The following is a 23,574-nucleotide window of genomic DNA, read 5'->3' on the forward strand; positions in this document are numbered from 1 at the left end:
GGTTCTTTAGAACACTTGTCTTCCTGAAATGATAGATAGAATGGCCAATGGTTGTATTTCTGAGGAACTCACCTTTAAGGGCTGTGTGATGAAAAGACTTTCCAAGAAGGAGATGGCCATGGAGATCAGCCATTTGATGGAGTTCTCCTTGCCGTAATGCAGCCCGTAGAGCATGGTAAAGAACCCAGAAACACCACTGGTGGCTGCAACAAGGAACCAAGCAATGAACACAAACCACCAGGGCAGCCCTTTGGAAGAAGAACTTTTCTTGCCATCACTGGAGGAGCTTGGAGTAAGGGACAGCCTTGAGAGTCAACCAGAAGAGGAAAAGTCAGTTTGCAGTGGAACAGAAGCCAAGATCTCTTATGATCACCATATAAAGGCCAGAGAGAGATAGTTAGTGCTATTGTTTTCAATACTTCCAGCTTAATTATTGTATTTCACTGAAATACTTTAGTCTGCTTATTAATTTGTCTTTATCCAGACCTTTTAAGAGACTACTGAGACTTTGGAGCTCAGTGATTATCCCAGCCCTTTAGTAGCATGTGGCATTTTATTGTAACATTCCATTTTGGTGGCAAAAATGACAAAGAGTGATGATGTTTCATTATTGCTTTTGCATGCAGTACACAGTGCATCAACATTTCTTTGTTGCTCCTACAATAGTATAATAGTAAAATATGTTTCTACAGCTATAAAAATGGTTTTCTAGCACATATTAAGCATCTGTCATCCTGACCACTTTTGAATTTACAACCTGAATTCACTTATTCTGAGAACGAGATGAGAACTAGGTTACCTCTCACTGATGGACGCTGATGAGCAGATCCGGTTCTCCAGGAGGTTCTTCATGTGCTGAACCTGACAAACAGCTTGTGTGTAACTCTGAGGCATCTGAAATTTATGGGGCCCCAGTAATTCCAGCTCCAGCCCTACATGCTGGAGCTGCATGTACAAGCAGCGATTGTAATCACTAGATTTCAGTCGCTCACACATTCCCTTCTCTGGAGTTGGGCTTCTTGTTTTTTCTGCAAGCCAAAAATTATTTCTTTATATTAAAAGAAAATCAGCATAGCTATTCCTAGATTAAAATAACCATTCAGTACAAAGAGTAGCAGAACTGGAGCTCAAGATTATGAATGTGGCAAAGTGAAGAGTACCATTTGAAGGGATATGTAAAAGCAGCTTTAGTAGTAGAGCTTAATTCTTTTCTGCTGGAATGAGCTGGAAGCGTTGCCAGAAGGCAACTTAGTTAGACAGAGATCCTAAACCTTAACAGAGAAGTCAGATAAGATCAATGTTAATTTGTTCATAGTTTACCTGTTCAATTAGTAGCTTGTTACGCTCATTGGAAAAGCCAAATGTGAGTCTTAATAAAATCAGTGGGATTGTTTACTCATATATTCTTGTTTAGTTGAAAATAAATGAATGCCTAAGTTAAGAGTCAGACTGAAAGGAACAACAGCACAAGGCCAAGAAGGAAAAAAGGATAGAACAAGAAGACTGTGAAACAACTGATATTTGTGAGTCTATTTGCTATTAGATACTGATCCTGCTCCCAAGACTGGATGGTGGCTAACATTTAATTCCATAGCATAGGAATGGAGATTTCAGTGTTTACTCAGTTGGGCACTCAATGGTGCAGTGAAAGGACAAGAGGCAATGGGCAAAACTTAAGACATGGGAAATTCTGTCTAAACATAAGGAAAAACTTCCATATTGTGAGGGCTGTTGGACAGTGGAGTAGGTTGTTCAGAGAACTGGTGTAGTCTCCATCTGTGGAGATATTAAACATCTGACTGGGCAGCCTACTCCAGCTGACCCTGCTCTGGGCAGGATTATGGACTAGACAATCGCCAGAGATCCCTTCCAACCTCAACTACTCTGTGATTCCGTATTTGTCTTTGAGTCAGAATGTAAGAAGAACTTGGGTCCCGACATCCAGTGATAGGACAAGGGGTAACAGGTTAAAACTTAAACAAGGGAAGTTTAGATTAGATATAAGGAAGTTCTTTACTTTGAGGGTGGTGAGGCAGTGGAATTGGTTGCCCAAGGAAGTTGTGAATGCTCCATCCCTGGCGGTGTTCAAGGCCAGGTTGAATGAGGCCTTGGGTGACATGGTTTAGTGTGAGGTGTCCCTGCCCATGGCAGGGGGGTGGGAACTTGATGATCCTTTCCAACCCAAACCATTCTGTGATTCTGTGATTCTATGATTACCATCATTTTCACTACAAAAATTTCAGTAAGCATGTCACGTTCTGTTGATTACCTTGTATATCCATAGCAGCTAATGTGACAATTATACGGTCATCCTTCTTGCTCTCATCATAAAGCTCTTGCTTAGCTCTGTTCTGCTGGCAGATGATGTCCTCAACCAACGCCAGAAGTGTGTTGATGTTAGTTGATTTTCCAACATCTGATACTGAAGTGATAGATGGAATCTTCAGGGCTTTACAGAGTGAGTTGGCAATTCTTCTTATGTCCTAGAAAAGACAGCAGCAACACAGCAGTAACTCTGGCTGCAGTGACTTATGCTAATGTGATCTGAAGGCACCACTGGCTGGGAGTTGAACTAATTGCTCAAATCTCCAGAATGGATAGGGATAGCACATCCTACAGAGCTGGATGTGACAGGCAGATTTCAACGAGTTCAGCAGGACAGCATTCAGAAGTACAGCTTACCTGCCTGAGGACCTAAGATGAGAAAGATGAAGTCTCTGATACCTTTTATCTCCACTGTCTTGCTCAATGTTTGCCTTAACCCCTGAATACAATGATGTTGGTTGCATATAATAATTGTGTCAGGGATGGAATGTAAATAGGCAGATCTTAACATGTGCCCATGTGGATGGGTAAATGAGTGCTTTGCACTACCAGTGAATAATTGGCTTTTCGCTTCAGACAAACTGAAGGCATCTGATGGAAGATTTCTGCTGTTAAACTGGGGATATCGGGTAGTGCATGGCAGCAGAGGGCAGTGCAGGACTCAGTAGGGAGCAGCTACAGTGACTTACCTTCATGACAGCCTCTGGAGTAAGTGAGACAGCCTGGGTGACCTGTGAGGTGGGAGATAGGCTTGGGGACACTCGTCCATTCTTTCCCGGCTTCTTCTCTCTCCCGTGTGTGGCTGGCCGGGATGGTACATTCCTGAAGATCTGCACAATGAGCAGGTTGATGGGGAACATGAGGAGGGAGCTCTCAAAGCCAATCATCACTTCCTGCCATGTGAACTCGATCTTTCCTGTCAAGGTCAAGTGGAGGGGATGAGTAAAAATAACCCCAGGACCAATTTGTTCAACTATTCTGCCTCTAAATTCTGCTGCCTCTAGTTCCCTGTCCAAGCAATGGTGAGGGGTGTTACCCAAATCCATTTTCTGCTCAGCTGGATCCTTTGGCACTCCCCAGAACATGATGCTAGTCAGCATGGTGCAGAGAAGCAGTGAGAAGCAACATGACACGCGTTGGGCTCTTGTGAAGGAGCTGCGTGGGGAGCGGCTGAAAATGGAGTACCAGATGTGTCCGTCTTGGAAACCCTTGGAGGTCTTCATGAAAAATAGATTGCTGGGAAGGAGGAGAGGGAAATCAAATGGATACTTAGAAAAGAGGGGGAAGAATAATGCAGTAGTTCAGGGTCCTGACCTGTTCATGCTTCTACACATTATTAGTAACTATGAGAAATTACCAAATATCATGACTGAATTTGTGTTCAATGGTCATAGCTACTTATGTCCTTTCACCATGGAGGGTGAGCTAATCGTTAACTGTTTCTATATAAATTGTTAGGGAAATTACACATAAGATGTTTAGTTTTTTATAGGTCTTGTCAGACTATCCTTTAACACGGACATTTCCAGTGTGGTATCACTGTTAGGGTTACCATTAGACTTACTTAACCATACTTCCTTTTTTCCTTGTCCAGAGTCATTTGAGGGCAATGGAAAGACCTCCCTTGTTTTCATTTTTGTCTAGAGTGTGATCTTTTTTGCATACCTGCTTTTCTAGACTGATTGCTATCAAGAGTAAAAAAAATGTACATAAAATAGAAGGTACCTGAACTGCTTCATGTCCTGTTCTGTAGCTACTGGGAACACTTTATCTAGGACACATTCACCAATATCAACAGCTAGCCAAGAGTTACAGAGGAAGTACCATTTCCGATCCCATGCCAGATCATGGACCAATACTCGATTCACATACCTGTTGGAAAAAACATACAGGCCACACTTATCTGTAACTGAGTTGTGTGAAATTCAGAACTCAACAGGACTATGGAGGACAAATTCTGGCCTTTGGCTTCTAAGACTGTGTCTAAACTGTAAGGCACAGAACGCATCCCATCCTGGTGGACACAGGATATGGAAAGCACTCCTGGTCCTGCAGTTTAGATTATGATTTGACCTGCAAAAATGAGAAACTAACACTTCTTTCCTTTCTAGAACTGTAGAAAGGATAATTGTCAAGTGCTAGAGAAGGAAAACTGTTATCATTATAAAAAAATACTTGTGGATGTTTACTTCGCAGGATCTCCAGATCTCCACTTACCAGGATGGACTGTCCCCTGAATTATCATGCCACAATCTAATACTCTGTAGTTCCCCAAGAGGGAAGAAGGTACAGAGTAGGAAAACATCCACTCCTCCACGTTCAAAGACTGGTGTATCAGGATCAGTTAGATGGTGTGGCTCACTCTCTCCTTCCAGTCCATAGAGAGTGAGAGTCACCTGGAGAATAAGATAGCAAAGTGAGGACTTGCACATCTGGATCCTATGTATGATTATTCCTCTGTCATGCTCTTCCTGTTTTCATCAAATCTGAGGATTTTGTGGATTAGACGTTCCATTTGAGCTGTCCTGTTTAACAGACTTAGGTGCTCCATTATTCATCCCGTTCTCTAAATGAGTGCCTAAACTGTCTTACCACACAATGCCATTGATACCTTAGAGGTTGTGGCTGCCCCACGGCGGTGTCCTGTAAAAACTGTCACAAGATAACGATACTGAGCAAAGGGGTCATTGTCTTCCAGTACTGTGATTTTCACCTGCAGAATGACATAATACAAGTGGTGTGTTAGCTGTTCTGTAAGTATGAATTCCTTAAAGCTGCGGATAGGAGTTTGTCATCTTGTGGGCAATACGTATACTTACTGGTAAACAGAATTATAGGGAAGGGAGTAGGACTAGTTGAAGACTTCCTATTAAAACAGGCTAGGCAAAGTGGCAATTGGCCTAAATACATTCAGTCTTTGTTAGCTGAAGACTTACTTTGGCATCATCCTGGATGTCTTTCCTTCTAGCCCAAATAACCACAAGCACGTATATCAGAAAGATGCATCCCACGGTTGTCACCACCACAGGGTTGTCCACAAATGTACCAAAAAGCTGTGCAGTTTTGCTAACATCTATAGCATTGGGTATGACAAAGAAGGAACTCCCAAAGAAGGTCAGATGGTTGCAGAGGCACTGTGTGCTTCTAGGGTTTGTTTTTGGTCCTACCTAAAAAACAGAAAAAAAATCCTGATAAAATATTTGACTTCAAAGTATTAGATAACTTACCAAGCAAATGAAAAGACAGTGCTGAGATTGGTAAGTTACTGTGAAGAACTACTATACACAAAAGAATTGCTTGAGTTCCAATAAGGAACATTAGTTCTAATGTCAGCCAGAAGCAGGCATTATAATGTAATACAACCTTGTCAGAATGGTCCTATTTCTTCTTATATAAAAGCCCATCCCAAGAAATTGAAATAGAAATGTCATTTGGAGCTTAGCCCAGTGTGACTAAACTTCTTCAGTTTATTTAAACATCTCAGAATGATCTTTTTTTTATGGTGTGAGTTCAGTGCTATCATTTTACTATAAGATGGTGGTTATAATAGCTGACTTTGAAGAGTATAATATAACCATTGTTTTATATGGCTCTACTTACATGACATCCATAGCTGTTCCAGTTCCACTGGTGCTCATCCCAAAACACACAGCGGGATGCAAAACAAGTGACAGCTATAGTTAGCCTGTCATAGGCTGTGGAATCCATTCCCATATCTTGTAAAACCATGAAATAGTAGGTTCCCTCTCCAAAAATGAGTTCTTCTGGGCTAACAACCCAGGTGTTTGTCTCACCTTGAACATAAATATTTCAGTTTCGATGTACATATATAAATGCTAAGAAGTAGTATGCATATAATCAAATATATGTATTGCATATAATCAAATAAACAAACTGAAGAAACAGGGATGAAATAATTCTTAGCAACTCATTGTTCAAAGCATCCCACCCTTTGCTTCTGTTAGTGAACAGTGGTAGAACACAATACTAAAGACTGGAACCCTGGAGCATGACAGATTGAAACTCCTTTGAGAGGTTTCTTTCTAGTCAGATGCCTGAACTCACGGTCAAGGTTCATTCTGCAAATATATGCATGTGCTGTTAAGCATATGCATGGATGAGCACTCCCCATACTGACTGTACCTGGCTTGCTATGGGCGGTGAATGCCTTTTGGTTATATGAGCCCAGAATGCACAATGTTCATGGGTCACTAACAAGTTATCTTACCTCCAGCAGTTTTCTTACAGAACAGATGATTTTTCAAAATGTAGTTAGTTTCATTTGGATGATAAGCATACCCTAAGTAGAGTATTAATGGAATGTCACGTTCAGATTCCAGGTGGATGACTATAGATGTGTTTTCTGAGGTAACATTGACTTGGAAAGTGCTAAAATTGCCCAGATTTAACAGAATCTTATCTTCTTGAGTTGCTGAAAGCCTTGGTAACATTATCTATTTTAAAACAGAAAGACATAGCTTTAAATACAGCAAAGCATCTTGCTTCTATGGTCTGTGAGCACAATATAGCCACATGCTAGATTATCTTTTTTCATAATATAGGGACAGCATGGCCAGCAAAAATACTGGCTTCAGAGTAATTTTCTCAATACTCTCAGCTAACCTCTGAGAAGTTCATTTGAAACCTGTGTAGACTCATCCCAAAGACTATGACCTGTGGTGCATTTCTCAGCTAAAAGCTGAGATTATGACTGAAACACTGGCTACATGGAGTGCATGTACAAATGATTTGGATGTCAGCTTATACATCAGCTAAGATGCCCAAACAATAGTAATATAAACACATAGTTGTTGGATGATGAAATAAGGCATTACATTGTGTTTTGGAATGACTGTAATCTGGACTCTTTTTCTACAACCATTAGCATTCTCACATCCATTTAAATGAAGAATAAGATACCTCCTCTTTAAGAAAAGACATAAATACCTATTATTTCATTTGTCACATCACACAAATCCTCTTATCACAAATGCAGAGACAACATCCTGTTATGTGATATAATGAACACTACCACTATTTGCAGTCATCTCACAGAAGATGATAACACAAATGGCTGTTCATTAACAGAAAAAGGAAAAATTGAAAAAAGAGGGAGAGGAATAGGAAATAGTGCATTTACCTCAATGTTCTCTTTGAGATTGCTGACTGGTATCATCAAGCCATCCAGACCAGTTAGACTTAGACCTCCCACTGTTCCACTAATGTCAAAACTGGTGTCACTGAAGAAAAAGGGATTCATGGCAAAGCTCACCATCTGTTAGCAAGACATTAAAAATCAGTTGAGCTGTCATCCATATTTCATATATTCACACTTTAAATTGCTGAATAGTGAAAACTTGAGCTCAGACCCAAACAGGACATAACCTAAAAGAGACCTGACTCCAGATTTAAATAAGAAGTTGCCTTATCTCTAAGGTAGGTTAAACACAAACCTTGAAAGTGATTTTGATTGTGAAACATGCTATGTGTACAACAGTGTTTATTGTTGTCCATTCGTTGGCACCCTTTTGCCTTTTAGACACCAGATATCGAAACACAATTGCATAAGCCTTTTTCAAAGTAACTGCACCAAAGCTAGGCTGTGGCACCCCTCTTGGAATTAGGAACAGAAGTCTGCATCTGCTATGATAGCAGTACATGGAAGAGTACGTTAAAGTCCAACAATTCAAAAGCCTCTTTTAGTGCTCAGGTAAGTCAATGGATGTGTTTTTCCATTGGTTTCAGTGGGCTCTGGGCATTTTCTAGCACAGCTGAAAAACTTGCAGTGAAAAAAAAATATTTTTTTGCAGGTGTTTCCTGAGAGTGTCAGATCGACCAGAGAGGTCTTTAAAAATGTATTGTAAAATATGACAATAACATAAAGTCTATTGTTCTGAGGGGGAAAACACCATCTCCTAATTCAGATAGGGGATGTGTTATTAGCAGGATATTTGCAGAACTTTTGTCTTGTGTAGGATCTGAGTTCCTTAAACTCACCTATTTCTAGCTGGAATGAGACAGGATTGCTGCAGGTTAGTGTTAATGATGACATGGATTCTGAGCTGTTGTGTCCTCCACAGAGCATGGGATGTAAACAAACAGCAAATAGGTTTATAGGTGTTGATTCATTCCATTGCCTTGTCTAGCCATGCAAGTATGAATCATGGGTGTATGTGAGGGGCTGATGGAATGGGGAAGTTAAACTTTTCTCCTTAGCTTGTTGAACCAACCTCATGCAATTAAGCTAAATGAAGTCTTCTTTGACCAAAAATATTTCAAATTACTTTCTTGGCATGACAGGAGGGATGACTTGTGTGTTTGTGTATTTACTGTAAAAGGAGAAAAGATTCTAAAACTGCTAGATTGCAAATGTAAGTTGTGTATCATATTGATTCAGAGAAAAGCTATTTACTTGCCCTTATATCCACTGTTTCATCATCAACTCCTGAAATATTGAGAGAGGAAGCAGATGGAAGAGTAAAGCTAGCAGCGCTGGAGTTGGAGATACTAATGGATGTGCGATCCATGTTTTCTGTTTGTAATCTGTACAGTTAGGGTTGGAGACAAGCAAAACAGAGTAAAAGAAAGAGGAGGCAGAGGGAAGGAACAAACCACAGGAAAGAACGTCAATAGCATGGACTTCATATCTAGAGAAAAAGCTTTGTAACTCCATGAGTGTAACATAGTTGCAGAACTATTTCTAGCTCTGCCAGTAAATGCTTTGTACATTAATCTGTATTCCACACAATGCCACCACAGAAGCATAAAAAAAAAAAAAAAAAAAAAAAAGATGCAATTGGTGTATCTGGATAGGAGCTTGTACCCAACTACGTGTACTTATGTGAAAGACGTACCTGGTTTCTCTGTGAACATGCTCTTGATTTAAATACACAGTTAAATGTGGATGGATGAAACCCAGGCTCTCGGGAAACAATTTAGGCATGATTATAGGGAATGGAAAATGCTTGTCAGGATGCTTTTTTTTAATTATTATTTTTATTTGTTTCTGCCAAGCTGGTTACAATTGTGTATAACATATTATTGGAAACTTGGAAAGAAAGAAAGCTTAACTGACATGACATGAATTTTCTGCGTAATTTCAAAGGTAAGTGACTACTGCCTCATCCAGGAAATAGTAAATTCTCTACTGGTTGTAGAAGACACAGCATGAGAATTTCTAAGTTGGTGGTATTGAAGCTAATCAGAGTCCGAGCTGTTACTAGTATCAGTAATGACAGCCTCTTTGCACTCTTGTCAAATAAACTACAAAAACATGCTGTTGTCATGTAAGTTGTCATTATGCTACATATTTAGTTGGGTGGTTCCATTTAAGGGCAACATAATGAATATTTGGGCAAATTTGATTAACTGGGAGGAGCCTGGGTGGGAGACACTGTTACTGTTACCTGTGCGTATACATTGTGGCAGAGGGAGTGGTAAGGACTGTTGGTTCATCATCTGGTTCTTTACCAAACAGAAGGGCACTCTGTAGATTTTCAACTGTATTCAGGAGCTGGTGGGACACTGAACTCTGGAACAGGATTAGAGGGTAAAACTTGCAACAGAGCTCTTCAGAATCATCAAAAGGCACATTACATCCTTTATGTCCTTTAAGGAATAAATACTGATGTTCAGTGTCTTACAAAGCTGGCAAACTTGGTGATGTGCTACTTAAACTCAGAGAAAGTTGTTCCAATCAATCAGCAATTCAATTTCTGTAATTCCTATTAAAACATTGCAGACAGGAAATAAATATTTTACAGCTTTTACATTTATGTTCTATTATTTATACCTGTACACACTGAAATTTGAAGCACTACAAACATGACATCAATTTAATTCAATATATTCTTGTACTTCTGAACACTAATGCCCTTTAGCAGCAAACTTTAGGGTTTAGTTACTTGCAGAAGCTAGAATGCGTTGTGTGTTATTAGTGTGTTATCCCAGGGGAGTCTAAACAGTTCATAACCTTTTCTCTCAGGTTAGACTTATTTTATGCCCTACTCCCTTGCAGTGATGATAATTAATAAACTGAAAATTAATAAACTGGACATACCCTAAAGTATGTCCAGTCACACAAAGGAAACTGGGACAATTCATGTTTTGATAGGAAAGGATAGGACAAAACAAACATGTTGCATAATTCTGAGTAGAAAAACAGAGTGGGCTTTGTGGAAAAGTGTAAGCAGCAACCAGAGCTGATTCCAGCTTTGAAGCAGTGGGGCCACTCAGGAATATTGAATACCCGTAGCTTCCCTGAATTATGGGAGGAAAGAAGGGTATAGAATAAGATCTGAAAAACGTCTGTGTGTACTTGTCGTCCATTAGAGGTCCTACACTGCTGCTGTGTTCCCTGGTACTCTGTCTTGTTCAGCCTTAAATGTAATAAACCTTAAGAGGCTTCTATCATCTTTGTTAGCAGATGTCAGTCTAACAGGTCTAACTAACTGTGGAGTTTTGGCTGATGTTCCAAGTCCATCATGGTGACACCATGAACCCTACCCAGTGCCAATTTAAAAATATGAGAGCCAGCAGACCTCTTACAAACCCTCCAGAGCAAGCGAATGTTCACACAAACAACCCACTACAACCTGAACCAAAGCAAAATTACCTGTTCTGCCCCTGGTACTGAAGTGTTGACAGCTCTGGTTCCTACGGAAGCTTTAAGAACATTGCTTACTGCGTTAAATAGGTAATCGGCTGCATCTTTTAGCTTCTGATCATCTCTACTGTCCTCTGTGTTTACAGTGAGCAAGGAAGCACTGACACCTTTTAGAATGTTGCTTGCTTCCACCTGCATGGGAAACAAGGGGAAAAGTTTATATATGTTGGTACCGCAAATGACAAAAATGTAAATGACACTTGTGTCATTTACTGAACATTGGAACATAGGTAATCACATTATATTTGTGGCTAATGCTGTTTTTACTATATTTATTTGTGCTGAGGTAATACTCAAACACCAATAAAGATGATATGCTACATGGTATACTAAAACATAACACAGACATGAAAAATGCAGCCTGCTTCTACAGGTTTATTCCATAATCAAGATTAATAACATCTGAACAAAGCTTGTGTGTCAAACAGTGGGCAAGGATACAGATTAGATATACAGTAAAGTTGTAAATTAGGTTATATTCTTGAGTGGTGTGTCCAAAAAATATCACTATAATGTCAAGTGACTGTGTGTTTCAATCTCAGTTTTCACAAACCCTATTGGATTAACAGCAAGTAATACCTTTGGCCTTATGCTGTGCTGAGTGCCGAGGGAGAATAAGTTTTACAGTTTGTATTTGGTGCCTGAATGCAGCCAGTGATTGCTTTGTGATTGTGAAAGCACTGGCCAGCTTTCAGCCCAGGATGGTGAGCGAGCCAAGCAAATTCATTGCTAGCTTGAACATAGCCATTCCCACAGTCTGCAAACGCTTAGGAGCCTTACTGTAGGGTGAGCGCTGAATCTGAGCTATGCTCTTGTGTTGCCAAAGTTAACCACATGCTGCTGAAATGCTCCCAAGCCATTGTCTGGCTGCAACTGTATAATACATCAGAAATCAGGACAGCTCCTTTTATTGCCAGCATGTTTGTGAAACTTCCCCAGTAACAGTTTGTTCTTCCTCCCATGTGCACACTCACTCCTTATGCATAAATAGCATAATCTACTGATAGTGCCATGTTGCCATGACATTCAAGAAATACTTTCGTGAGGCTAATCTGAGCATTTGTGCCCGGTTTCCCTGAGCGCTGACAAGTCCCTGCCTCACTGACAGCTTGCTACATTCATTTTGTGACAGCGCATGGATCAGGGACAAATGGATCTGGAAAACTGTAGATAAACACTGCTGGACAGTTTTTCTTCAAGATACAACATACATCCTAACAAGCCTCTGACTAAGTGAAGATTTCTGTCTTAAAAATGTATCCTAAAATGTAAGATGCCTATACCCTGAATTGTAGAATAAATATCTGAGTAAATATCTGAATAAATTCACTTACTCTATACAGCAAAAATACATTTCCTTCTGGTCAAAATACACATGCTGGTGCATTTGAAAAAATGGGTAAGAACAGATAATTGTAAGGCACTGAAACTCTTTCAAGGTCAGCAGTGTACAATAGAGTCCATATTGTTAGTGTGAGAAGGTATAATATAGATTGCTTCTTACTTGTGCTGAGACAGACAGCTCTTCACTCCTGTAAGTGATTTCTTTCAATACTTCTGACATCTTAAGAACAGTCTGCATTGATGTCACATTAACAGCAGAGAGAGTTGTCAGCATCAGCCCTCGGAGCTTGGGATGAAAAGGCATAATTAGGCAAAGGAATAAGATGCTAATTAGGACTGTGCAAATAGTGCTGTACATTGACAGCTAGGCTTGCTGTAAATTATGTGGTAGAGTAAGACTCCACAACAAGAATCATTTGAAATGATATTAGGTCTACTGACAAGATGCCACTTGCCTTAGTAACTGTGTAATCATGAGATTTATGTTACCTCCCAGTACAGAGAATTTATATATTTAATATCCATTAATAGCAAGGAGATTTACTTGTGAGAATTTGTACTAATGTATGTGAATTACTTTATAAATGCCACTTCCAGAGAAACCAGAGCCATGATTGATGTTACTCCAGTAATGAATCATAACTGATGGATACATTGCATTTCTCTAGATCTTTTAATCTGAAGGACTCAAAGCACTGTACAAATAATAAGCTTGTAACTGAAGCATAAGCTGGTAGCTTAAATGAACAAACTAAAATTACCTGCCATCTAGTACTTTTGGGGAAAATCAGATATTTATCCCACAGAAGAGGCCATTTTATTAATATTTAAATTGTTTGTGGAAAATCAAGTTGATTTTAAGTTTTCAAACACCGTTCAAATTCGTTTACATTAATGAAATAAGAATTGAGAATAAATTATTTTACTGATGGATGATAAGCCAAATTATTTATGTGGGCAAATAGTGAAAAATAGCTGAAACCTGTGCCAAACACTGAGACAGATGCTGGAACCTTGAAACCTCCATTGATTTCAGGTGGTGATATATGAGCTTTTTATTACTTTGGAGCTGTCAAAGAATATGAAGAGTCCATTATATTGCACTGTACTGCAAGAAAACAAGTGTCTGGCTGACCTCTTTTCGTGTGTTTGTCTGTAAAGATATGTTAAAGCTTTCGTCTTGGCTCTTCTGGTTAAGGACAGAGGTCACTGACTTATACAGCTGCAAAAGACTCATGCTGTTGTTGCTGTCTTTCAGGATGGTGTTTGCCTTCTCAGATACAATAGCCTGCAGGGTCACATTCCCATCAATCATATCTGCATGTCCAACCTGTGAAGAAATCAGATATGCTCTTAACATTGCCAGCGCTGTTATAATTATCTTTGAACTCCTTCCATGATCGTCTTACTGACAGCCTTGCTGGAGTGGGACAGAAAACTTTGTGTTCCCCAGTTTTTAATGGTGCAGTCTTAGAGGTCTGATGAGGATCTCCTTACTTGAGCACTGGGGAAGAAGCGATTTTCTGGGGTCTACATAGAATAGCTCCAGTCTCACTAAAGACAGCTTATGCTGCCCAATGTCCAAAGAGATCATCTTTTAAACTTTGTTCTAGAAAAAGGACAGTGGGAGATTCTTTTGTCTACCTTAAGTCCACAGGGAATAGTCTCTATTAGATAGGAGAATGGTCATTACGTCACATTAAGAAGGAAGTGATACGTATAAAGTAGGAATAAGCTCCAAAAGTGAATTGTGTGTCTACTTGAGAGGTCTTGAAATAAAGTAATTCTACTGTGTACCTTCACTGAAGCATTAGTTTGAACTGTATCTCCAAAGACGTTGCTAACAGTAATTGTCATATGTAAAATGAAATCATTTTCCTCTTCTCCAAGTGGAAGATAAACTGGGAAGAGTTCAGGATCCGGACCACAGTCCAGGAGAGAATCTGAAACAGGAAAGAGGGAGTCACCTAACAGATACCACACATGTTGGCATATTTTTAAACAGTCTCCTGTTTAAAAACGATGTGTCTTTAAACAGGGGACTCTGGGCGTGCTCTATACAGGCCCAACTGAATCATTATTGTCTCCCTGGGAGCAGAGCAGCTTGTGCCTTTGCTTTTGTTTGCGTTAGTTAACAGAGCTTGTTAGGAACAGGGAGAAGCAGTTAGCCAAACAGTTCACCTCAGGACTTACTTGGTTTCAGGTAGAAGCAGTATGTGAGCTGCCTGTTGTGACTGGATTGGCATGAACCTGTCAAGCAAGGAGCACTGCAGAAGACTCTGAACGTGGTGAGCACTGATCCCTGCTTGGGAGACACAGTGCAAGTGGGGATCTGGGGCGGAGGCACGGTGCTGACAAGGTATGTTTCCTCCCCATAGCCATGCTGAGTCATTGCTGGGAGTGGAAGGAGCAGAGCGTCAGCAATTGATCGTGCCTCGGCAGCACCGATCTTCAGACATTAATCTAGCCTGCTTAGCAGTGATACTGTTTGTGCAGGCATCAGGAACACCAGGGTGGGCCTAATCAGAAATGAAATCCTGCTACCGAATAAGCCATAAGAGGAAAAGAACTATTAACAGCATAGAATCACAGGATGGTTTGGGTTGGAAAGGACCTTAAGATCATCAAATTCCAACCCACTACCATGTGCAGGGATATCTCACCTTAGACCATGTCACCCAAGGCTCTGTCCAGCCTGGCCTTGAACACTGCCAGGGATGAAGCATTTACCATTTCTTTGGGCAACCTATGCCAGTGCCTCACCACTCTGACAGTAAAGGACTTCCTGCTTATAAACATAGCAGTGTTTGCATTATGAAGCAAAGCTGTATTATTTGTTCAAGCATTTAGCATAGCTTCATTACCACATGGGCCTTAACAAAGTTATTAACAGCTTGGAGTAAGAAAACTGAATTTGTCCTGCTGTGCAATAGCCCTGACCAAACTTAGCTCTTAATTATTTTAGAGAACCCACATATAAACTAACACCTTTCAACTTGTGGACTAATTTAAGTGCATATTCACCAGCAAGGCTCTGTGTGTGTAACATCAGTGTGATAGTTAAACTCAAAGATAGTCGGAAAAACCCTGCTTGCCCTTACCTGTTACTTTAATCTGAAAAGCTTCTCCCTGTGTCTGCAAGAAGGAGCAGTTTATTCTCAACAAGGATGTGTTGCTTTGAAGCAAATTCAAAGAGGTCTGCCAGAAACCAGTCAGGCCACAGGCTGGAGGGAGGGCCATAGGCTGGAAAATCAGAGAGGAAAGAAAAACATGACTCTAGAGACACTTTGCTCTGATTTCTGTTGTGATGTATCAGGAGCAGGGTAGGTGGTCATCATTATAACCCCTTCCAAACCAGAAACCCTCTTGTCTCAGTCTTCACTGTTATTTGCAGAGAATCCATCTGACAACATATCACTCTTATGGCTTTCGCTCAAGATAGATGTTTGTTTTAATGTGTGCAGTATTTCTGGTGAATGTGGTGCTCTCACCTTGGTTTGGAATGTGTTATCTAAATACCAGTTATAATATATGGCCTGGGAGTCCTTCTGTCCAGAGACACTCAAAACAACGTCCTCACTAGCATTCACTGGCTTGCAGTTTGCCTCACACCTGTAAGGAAGTAAGATGGTATTACAGGGGGTAACTGTGTGAGATGTCATAGTCCTTGATGCTGATTGGTTTTACTCTGCAAAAGCCCTGCAGTATGAGACAAAGGACACATGGCTTGCAAATGGTAAAATACTTGATTTTAAAGCAACAGTTTTAGCAACTTTCATCTCCATTTTCAACATGACTGTGGCCCAGAACCTGCAAACTATGTCACAAAACTGATTCAGGCTCTCAAATGAAGCCTGCTTCTGTTTAAGCTCCTTACATGATTATATGAGTAGATCATTGAACTGCCACTGTTCTTTAATAAGGCACTACAGTCTTGAAAAACAGGCTTGAAGAACAGATACTTTTAAGGCTGTAATGTATATTTGGGTGTCTAGTACAAACAGTACAAACAAAACTCAGACATATCTTATGGCATTTATTCCCATTATTTCATTGAGGTTTGCATATGGAAATATCCAACATTGAAAGGATATAGTGGGGTCAAAAACCCTAAATGGTTTTGGGAAGAATATTATTGAGTTTATAAAAAGATTTTATTCAGAGATATGGACTGGAAAATACAGCAAGACCCATTTTGTCTGTAATTCCTATGATGATAATTCCTAAAATAGGTTTACAACAATAAGTACATTATCACTTCATTATTATTGTAATTATTGGTAACTGTGACCTTGCACTATTTTTTTTTTTTTCAGTAATAATATTAAGCAGTGAATACTTGGGTTTTAAAACAGACCTGATTTCCAGTTGCAGTCGTTGTTTTGCAGTCACATAGAGACATTGCTCATCCTGCCCCTCTTCATCGCCATGGTTTTGGACTGTAACCGTGACAGTCACTGCTGATTTTGGAGGAGGGAGGCAGGAGGGTGGGATTTGCACCTCACTTCGGTTGGTTAGGATTATCTGTTGCTGCACACATTCGTTCCATGCAGGCCAGCAAGCTCCTGCACAAACATTTCCTTTATAATTAGAATAGTCATAACATCCCAGGTCCCTTATAAAGGACTTCCCTGCCATAGGTTTCAAAGAGATTTATGGAGCAAACAAGTTTCCAAGACCCAGTTTAAAGAGTAGGTAGTCAGAGTTCAGAGTACAGACTAACTTCTTTGAAGTAATACATGAGGTCAGGGATAAATATGGGGACGGAACACAGATGTCCTGAATCTCAATCAGTTTTCAGCCAGAAAAGTTTTTGCATCATGTTTAATGCTAATTTTTGCTGGTTTATTGAGACACGTGTACCTTGTAAATGCCTAACTATGTAAGTCATTTGGGATTAGTTCTTGGCTATGAGGGTGAGGGCTTAGACAGCTCTTGAAAAAATGAAACCTCTGGGAAAAGACAATGAGTATTAATCCATATTATATAGAATAATTAGTTCAGTGTTAAAACCAGGGTAAATTAGAAGGACATTCATGTACAGTGAGTGGCAAACATTAAAGTCAGAGGGTAAACCATCCTTTAGTCAGATTTTCACATGATCTGACATGATAGTGAGCTTGTTACTCATCAAATAGAAGCTGGTGTGTAAAGTTCAGGAAAAGCACATACCGCAGGACCAAAGAAAACTGGAATTACTGTTGTTGTCTGGCCAGCCAAGTGTAACAGTTGTGAAAGGATCCACATGGCGACTTGGTTTAATATATATTTTGCATTTTCTTTTGTGATCCTAAATAATAAGTAAATATTAGTTAGAACAGGATCATGTATAAACACGTATCTTACTTCTTTGTAATGAAAAAGGTCTTAAAGTTTAAACTCCAAATCACTGTATGCAGATCTGTAGTTTAAATGGTATTTCCCTGTATGTAGAATGGGAGTAAAAGCTATGGGAATAAAAGCAGATGACACAGAGAATTTCTGTGGCAAAATACTCCCAAATGCAAAGTGGCTCAGGAGCCCAGCTCCATTTTCAAAACTAATGCAGGTAGTTGTGAAACGAATTCCTCTCAATTTTCCACTTCTGGACCAAGACTTTTAACCCCTGGCCAATCACTTGCCTTCTAGTACCTCTTCTAGTACATTCCTTTTTTATCTGAATTGGGTACATTACAGCTATAAAGAGAAGAAGGAGGTGACTGAATTTGTCTTTCTGTGCAACAAACTGTGATAAACTTAGTTCTGAGTTAGATTTATGTCTCTCTGGTTTTTTATATTATTACAAGCAATCTGTAAAGCATCATGCCATCTTGTGAAGCAGCACATCTTCTGTAGCAGACATTTGCTGCTAGCGTTATACTTAAAAACTAGACCTTTATGATAAAAAAAAATTCTATTTAGTAATTTTATTAAAGTTTTGCAGCTTCTAGCAATTGGTGTATCATTAGTTACTGAGTTTGCCATAAATTGGAAATTTCTTCTTTGCAAAGTAACTTAAACATTCCAACACAGAAGCAGAAAACACTTAGAAACAATATACTAATATATTAAACTCTGCTTGAAGTATAGCCCCTCTAAGACAGCTTTGCTTTAGTGAAGTAGATAAAGAAATCCATCTAAGCACATTGCAACTTCTAAAACTGAATCATTGTGAAGAGTTCATTTTCTCTAATCTTGTTACTTGCAGTCTTCTATGAATTGTAGATTGAATGCCTGTAAACACACCTGTCTCAGAGGCTTTTATTGTAGATTTTATGTTAAACCATATGGGGCACAGAAAATCTAGTTCATAATTGAGTATACTAGAGATACTTCTTTTCATTATCTTATGCAGCACTTCTACTGATAAGAAAAATTTCTAAGCATTCCAATCTTAAAGAAAGATCTGTAAATAATGCTTACAGTTGTCCTTTGGGTATTTGTTTCAGAGATGCCTTCTTCCTTAACAGAATCTGTTAAATACAATAAAGAGCCAAATATTTTAGTGGTATCCATAAAGCTCTCAGACATCTCCAGTGAATGTGACTTAAATACACATGATTTGATGACCTGCAGTCTGAAAGATGTGCTGTAAGAATCAGACTGTAGAACTGTGATAAGCAGCCCTGTTACAATAGGTAAAACTGCAACAACAAACTAGTCACATACTATAAAAAAGATGATCCTGATTCTTCAAACATAATGGTGAAAATCAAAATAAATTCACATGATGGAGTTTCATATACGTACAAAGAAAAAATGAGGGAAAGCACAGGAAAAGTATCAGTGAAGTTAATACTAAAGTCACCGTATTACTGCTATAATCTGCTTTTGTAAATGTAAGGATGAGCCATCTAGAAATATTTACTGACAGTAATTTATGAGACTGCTGTGATGCAAATATTTCCTGGTTTCAGAGCTATGTCCCAAGCTGTAAACTTCACTAATTATTTCTAGGACAACCAGCAAATGTGTGATGTGTAACATATTCAGACTGATGATAATTTATGACTACTTCAAAGCCAGAGAATCTGCCTTCATCAGGAAGAAGCCTCCATATATGTTTTCAGCACTGTTATTGGAAGGAAAGCAATTACTAGATGCAAACCATAAACACTCCATGAAATGTTCTGATTGCAAAAAGACACATATGTGGTCAAACCCAGCACGGCCAGATTAGTGCAATTACCTTTTTTATGAGAACTGTTTGCCAGCACAGTTATGAACCCAAGATCCACACTCATGTTTGAGAATGCATTCATGGCCACCACTTTCACTAGGAAAGTACCTAGAGAAGACAAACAGCCAGTTAAGAATAACAGTGGGACCAGTCCATCATGTTCAGGATATAAAATCCAATTCATGAAGAAAATCCTATTCTTTTCTGTTAATAGCTTTGACAGTTTTGTGATGAGTTTCCACTGCTGAAAGGCTTTTCAAGGAATGTTATTCCTCTTTATCTCAGCTTTTTAATAACTCAGATGCCTTTGTCCTAGGACTTGCAATGCTATTCTTTGTCAGCTGGCTATGATATTACCACACAGGAGACTAGGGATGTGCAAATCCTGTGGTCCAAGTGAGTTTAGGCATCTTGAGAGAGCAGCTGTCTTGTTTGAAAGTTTCTGCCTGAAGGGAAGGGATGTTAAGATGGGTATAAGGAGACCCAGTAACACTTTCAATATTGAATAATTTTAAAACATAAAATGAAATGATGGTTAGCTTTAGTGTTCCAGCTTTGGCATGGGATTTTAATAGCTCATTAGAGGAGGAAACTTTTCTATTGTCTGCCACTGAATTAACTGTTAAGGACATTCTCCTTAATCTCACATTTTAAAGACTCTGATTTCTTAATAATGGAAAGAAAAAATTACTAAAAAGCTTATTCATAAGTCCAACAAAAACTAAGTGTTGGAGATGACACAGAGAAAAGCTCCCCTTTTCTTCACTGAGATCTCCTCAGATTATTGTTTACTGTGGTGTAAAAGGCAGAGGTGTGCAGACTCAAAAAGTTACACATATGAACAAACAGGAGGAAAACAGTTTGATTGAGGAAAATGTCATCATTTGTACTTAAATCAGGTCATGTCATGAAAAAAGAAACCCTGGTGCAATATGCATTTTTTACTGCAAAAATCAGGTGAAGCCTTGATTTCGGTCTCTGTGTGGAGACCCATTTGCCAGTTTAATGTATTTGCTCACAAGTGGGTAAGACTGTGCTGTTCACACTGTTCTGCAGACCAAGTCTGAGCAGTTAGAAAAGCTACCAAATTCAGCTGTACTGTAATCCCCTACCCCAGGATGCTGTTTATGTGAGCTCCTCCACTCAGCTGTGAGTGTCTTGGAAATACAGAAGATGTCAGCATGCTGTACCTTCAGAGTTCATGGGAATGATGTACACCCGGGGTTCCCCGTGAGGGCCATCTTCTTTGTGAGAGTGAGTTTCATTAGATCCAGTCACTTCAAACTTCAGCTTATCTGGGGCACCATGAGTCACAGAGACATTCACCTCCAAATCCTCCCCCAGCTGCAGAGTGTGAGAAACTAATGCGGCATGGAGACCAGATACTGGCTCAATCAGGTGAACAGCAATGCTCTCAGAGATGTCTGATGCAGTTGTGTTGCTGGATGCTCGTATTTCCAGCTGATGTATCCCTGGGCCTAGCAGCTCTTGAGAGGTGCTGTCAAGTGTCAGATTGTGAGGGACAATTCCTTCCTTTGCACTGGATTCAGTGAGTGTCATGTTATCTGCCAGTATGATGTAGGTCACTCCACTGCCTGCAAAAAGACAGTTCAGATTTCTCACAGTTTGCATAATAGGCTGTTGGATTGTGCAGCGTTCAGGTATTGTAAAGGAGTCCCAAGAGCACTGCAGCAATGCAGTCACTTTTAATAAAGTCACTTCAAGTGCTTTTGTGCCCCTTTAAGACTCCCTATTGAATTCTGTCATGTTTTCTGCTGGGAGTGTTAGGGCAGTCAAAAGAATTCAAGCACACACTACTGAATTTTATTTTTTAAACATATATATATGTGGATTCCAGGAATTAAATGTACACCAGCAAATGTGATCAGCTCAGTGTGGAAACCTCATACCCTAGGAGAAGCAATTCTATGTATTCCTATCTTGAAATATGAAAATATTCTTGCTTGCTTCATGTGTGTGACTAAAGTTATGCTCATGCTTTGTCATCTCTGTGCAGAGGGAAAAAAGGTCGTATGCTTATGTTTGAGGTGGTGTAATAGCCCTGAGAAAGAACCCCTCCAATGGAGCTGAGAGCGTGCAGTTGCAGGAATATAACAATTAGAGGGAAAGCATCCACTAAAAGGAAGCATTGTTCTGCATAATGAAAATCCTGCTTCTATCCCATGGGTGGTGTAATGTTTCTCCTGGCATTTACATCATGCAGATAATTACTCTCACCTCCATTGAGTTCAACTTGAATCCACAACAACTCCCCATACAGTGTACGGCAGTGAGAGCTGTTCCCAGTTTCATACTGGCTATAGCACCCAGTAATGCTCAGTCGATCCATCTTATCTTGAACAGTCACCCGCTTCTGTGCCACCACGTGCCATTCGCTGGTGGTGCATTCCACAAAGAGAGTAAACTCCCCAGGAGATGAGTATCTGTATGTGACATTGCTGACCAGTCTAGAACAGAAAGAGAACAGCTGGTTGTTGTGAAATACTGTCCTGGGAGGCCCTTAGCCTTAAGTGGTAACAGCGGTCACAGTTCCCATGTTTCTGACTCAGCACTCTCTCTGTAATCCCTCATCTATTTATGTAGAATTTTTAGGGTTGAAGAATGTTGCTTTGTTCCAGCTACAGTGTCATTAAAGTTGTGTACTGGGGTGGTCGTTCTGAAAGCATATCGATAAGGGTAGGTAGATTGTGCTGTAAAGCAGGTAGATTACAGTTCAGTAACATGCAACATTAGATCTGGGTTGTGATTTTAGCTCTGAGCGCAGACATATGACTGCACATTAGGACATGTAACAGTGCTCTTAATTCTCTATTCTTTATTTTATTTGCTATTTACTGTCTCATAGATAAATCAGTGGAAGCTGCTCAGCATGTTGTCAGAGCACTCCCTTGGTTTTTTATTTCTTTCATGTGCAGCTACTTCTACACTTGCCTATGAAGAGGCAGCAAAAATGTCTCTTCACTCCTGGGTCTGGTGCAGCTCCAGTCACGATAGCAATAGGAGATGAATGGGTATGAAGTCTGTGGTAGCTGCTATTATTACTAACAAGCTTAGGGAGATAGTGCAATGGACCTGAGGATGTCCTTCTTGAATGACATACACCATGGAAGGCAAATAAATATTATTCCTGACACTATTCTCTCTGAACTCTTTATCATCTTATCATGGTACCACCTAGCAAATGCAAAAAAGATCAGGGCATATCATCCTTGATAATGCATATTTTTCATTAGCTGTTTCAATGAAGAAAAAGGTTTCATTTTAGAGCATGCCAATGACAAGATCAGATCAGAAAAGATAATTTAAGAGCAAGTTTCAGACTGGACACAGGAAACAGAAAAGTATGACTGTGAGTGACTTAGTGAGGTAAAAGATCTTTCCATAAAACAACAAGCCTTTGCTTACAGCTAGTAAATGTATTTTGTGTAAAGGCTCACTATCAAAGATTTTTTTTCACGTTCTTTACAAGCGCTTGTCTGTAGCTCTGACAGAACGTTTATTTTAACTGTTTCTAGTATGTTACTACCTTTTGGTTTTCATTCTACTCTTACCTTTCCAGTTGACTCAACTAGGATTTCATTAGTAGACAAATTAATTTCTAGAGCCATTCTCTGTTATTCCTAGTACCAGGACAAAATCTGACTTTTAAATCCAGCAGAAAAATGTTTGATCTTTTAAAGACACAATTTTTATGCAATTAGAACAAAAAAAAACCCTCCAGAATGCCACTGCATTATTTTAAATATTATGAAAAAAATACCCTTTTAATTTAAGAAATCAATGATTTCTTGTTTCTTTGGCAACTACTCACATGTTTTCAGTTGTTTTTTGTCTTAGGATCTGGAATAAATTCTCTTAGTAAGAAACACAAATCACTTGTCAAAATAAAAGCGAAAGAAAGATTGTGGTTGGCAGCTTGACATATAATTCTGTGTTAATTGCAAACAAGTTTCTGTAGAATCCAAATGTCTTGTATGTATGGTCTGTTATCAATCTAATTAATTTTTGACATCTTATTTAAGAAACATGGAATGTTCAATAGAATGCAAGCAGCGAAGTT

At 39.4% G+C, this 23,574-nt stretch overlaps 1 protein-coding gene across 1 annotated transcript in view; it reads right to left on the reverse strand.

The window, feature by feature from the left end:
* PKD1L3 (polycystin 1 like 3, transient receptor potential channel interacting) overlaps nt 1-23,574 on the reverse strand; it is a gene marked incomplete at both ends in the record, with an annotated part of 40,925 nt that overhangs the window by 11,588 nt on the left and 5,763 nt on the right. The window contains 24 exons of the mRNA XM_080638392.1: nt 73-304; nt 800-1,028; nt 2,270-2,483; nt 3,015-3,241; nt 3,362-3,561; nt 4,051-4,197; nt 4,543-4,721; nt 4,937-5,038; nt 5,262-5,492; nt 5,926-6,119; nt 6,554-6,779; nt 7,466-7,600; nt 8,742-8,868; nt 9,732-9,856; nt 10,940-11,122; nt 12,495-12,620; nt 13,470-13,664; nt 14,132-14,277; nt 15,436-15,577; nt 15,826-15,946; nt 16,692-16,899; nt 19,503-19,601; nt 20,684-21,088; nt 21,732-21,952. Of these exons, the coding sequence (XP_080494518.1) occupies nt 73-304; nt 800-1,028; nt 2,270-2,483; nt 3,015-3,241; nt 3,362-3,561; nt 4,051-4,197; nt 4,543-4,721; nt 4,937-5,038; nt 5,262-5,492; nt 5,926-6,119; nt 6,554-6,779; nt 7,466-7,600; nt 8,742-8,868; nt 9,732-9,856; nt 10,940-11,122; nt 12,495-12,620; nt 13,470-13,664; nt 14,132-14,277; nt 15,436-15,577; nt 15,826-15,946; nt 16,692-16,899; nt 19,503-19,601; nt 20,684-21,088; nt 21,732-21,952 (4,414 nt within the window). The remainder of the gene's footprint in view (nt 1-72; nt 305-799; nt 1,029-2,269; nt 2,484-3,014; nt 3,242-3,361; nt 3,562-4,050; nt 4,198-4,542; nt 4,722-4,936; nt 5,039-5,261; nt 5,493-5,925; nt 6,120-6,553; nt 6,780-7,465; nt 7,601-8,741; nt 8,869-9,731; nt 9,857-10,939; nt 11,123-12,494; nt 12,621-13,469; nt 13,665-14,131; nt 14,278-15,435; nt 15,578-15,825; nt 15,947-16,691; nt 16,900-19,502; nt 19,602-20,683; nt 21,089-21,731; nt 21,953-23,574) is intronic.

This window comes from Psittacula echo (assembly GCF_963264785.1).
Source record: "Psittacula echo genome assembly, chromosome: Z".
Classification (NCBI taxonomy): domain Eukaryota; kingdom Metazoa; phylum Chordata; class Aves; order Psittaciformes; family Psittacidae; genus Psittacula; species Psittacula echo.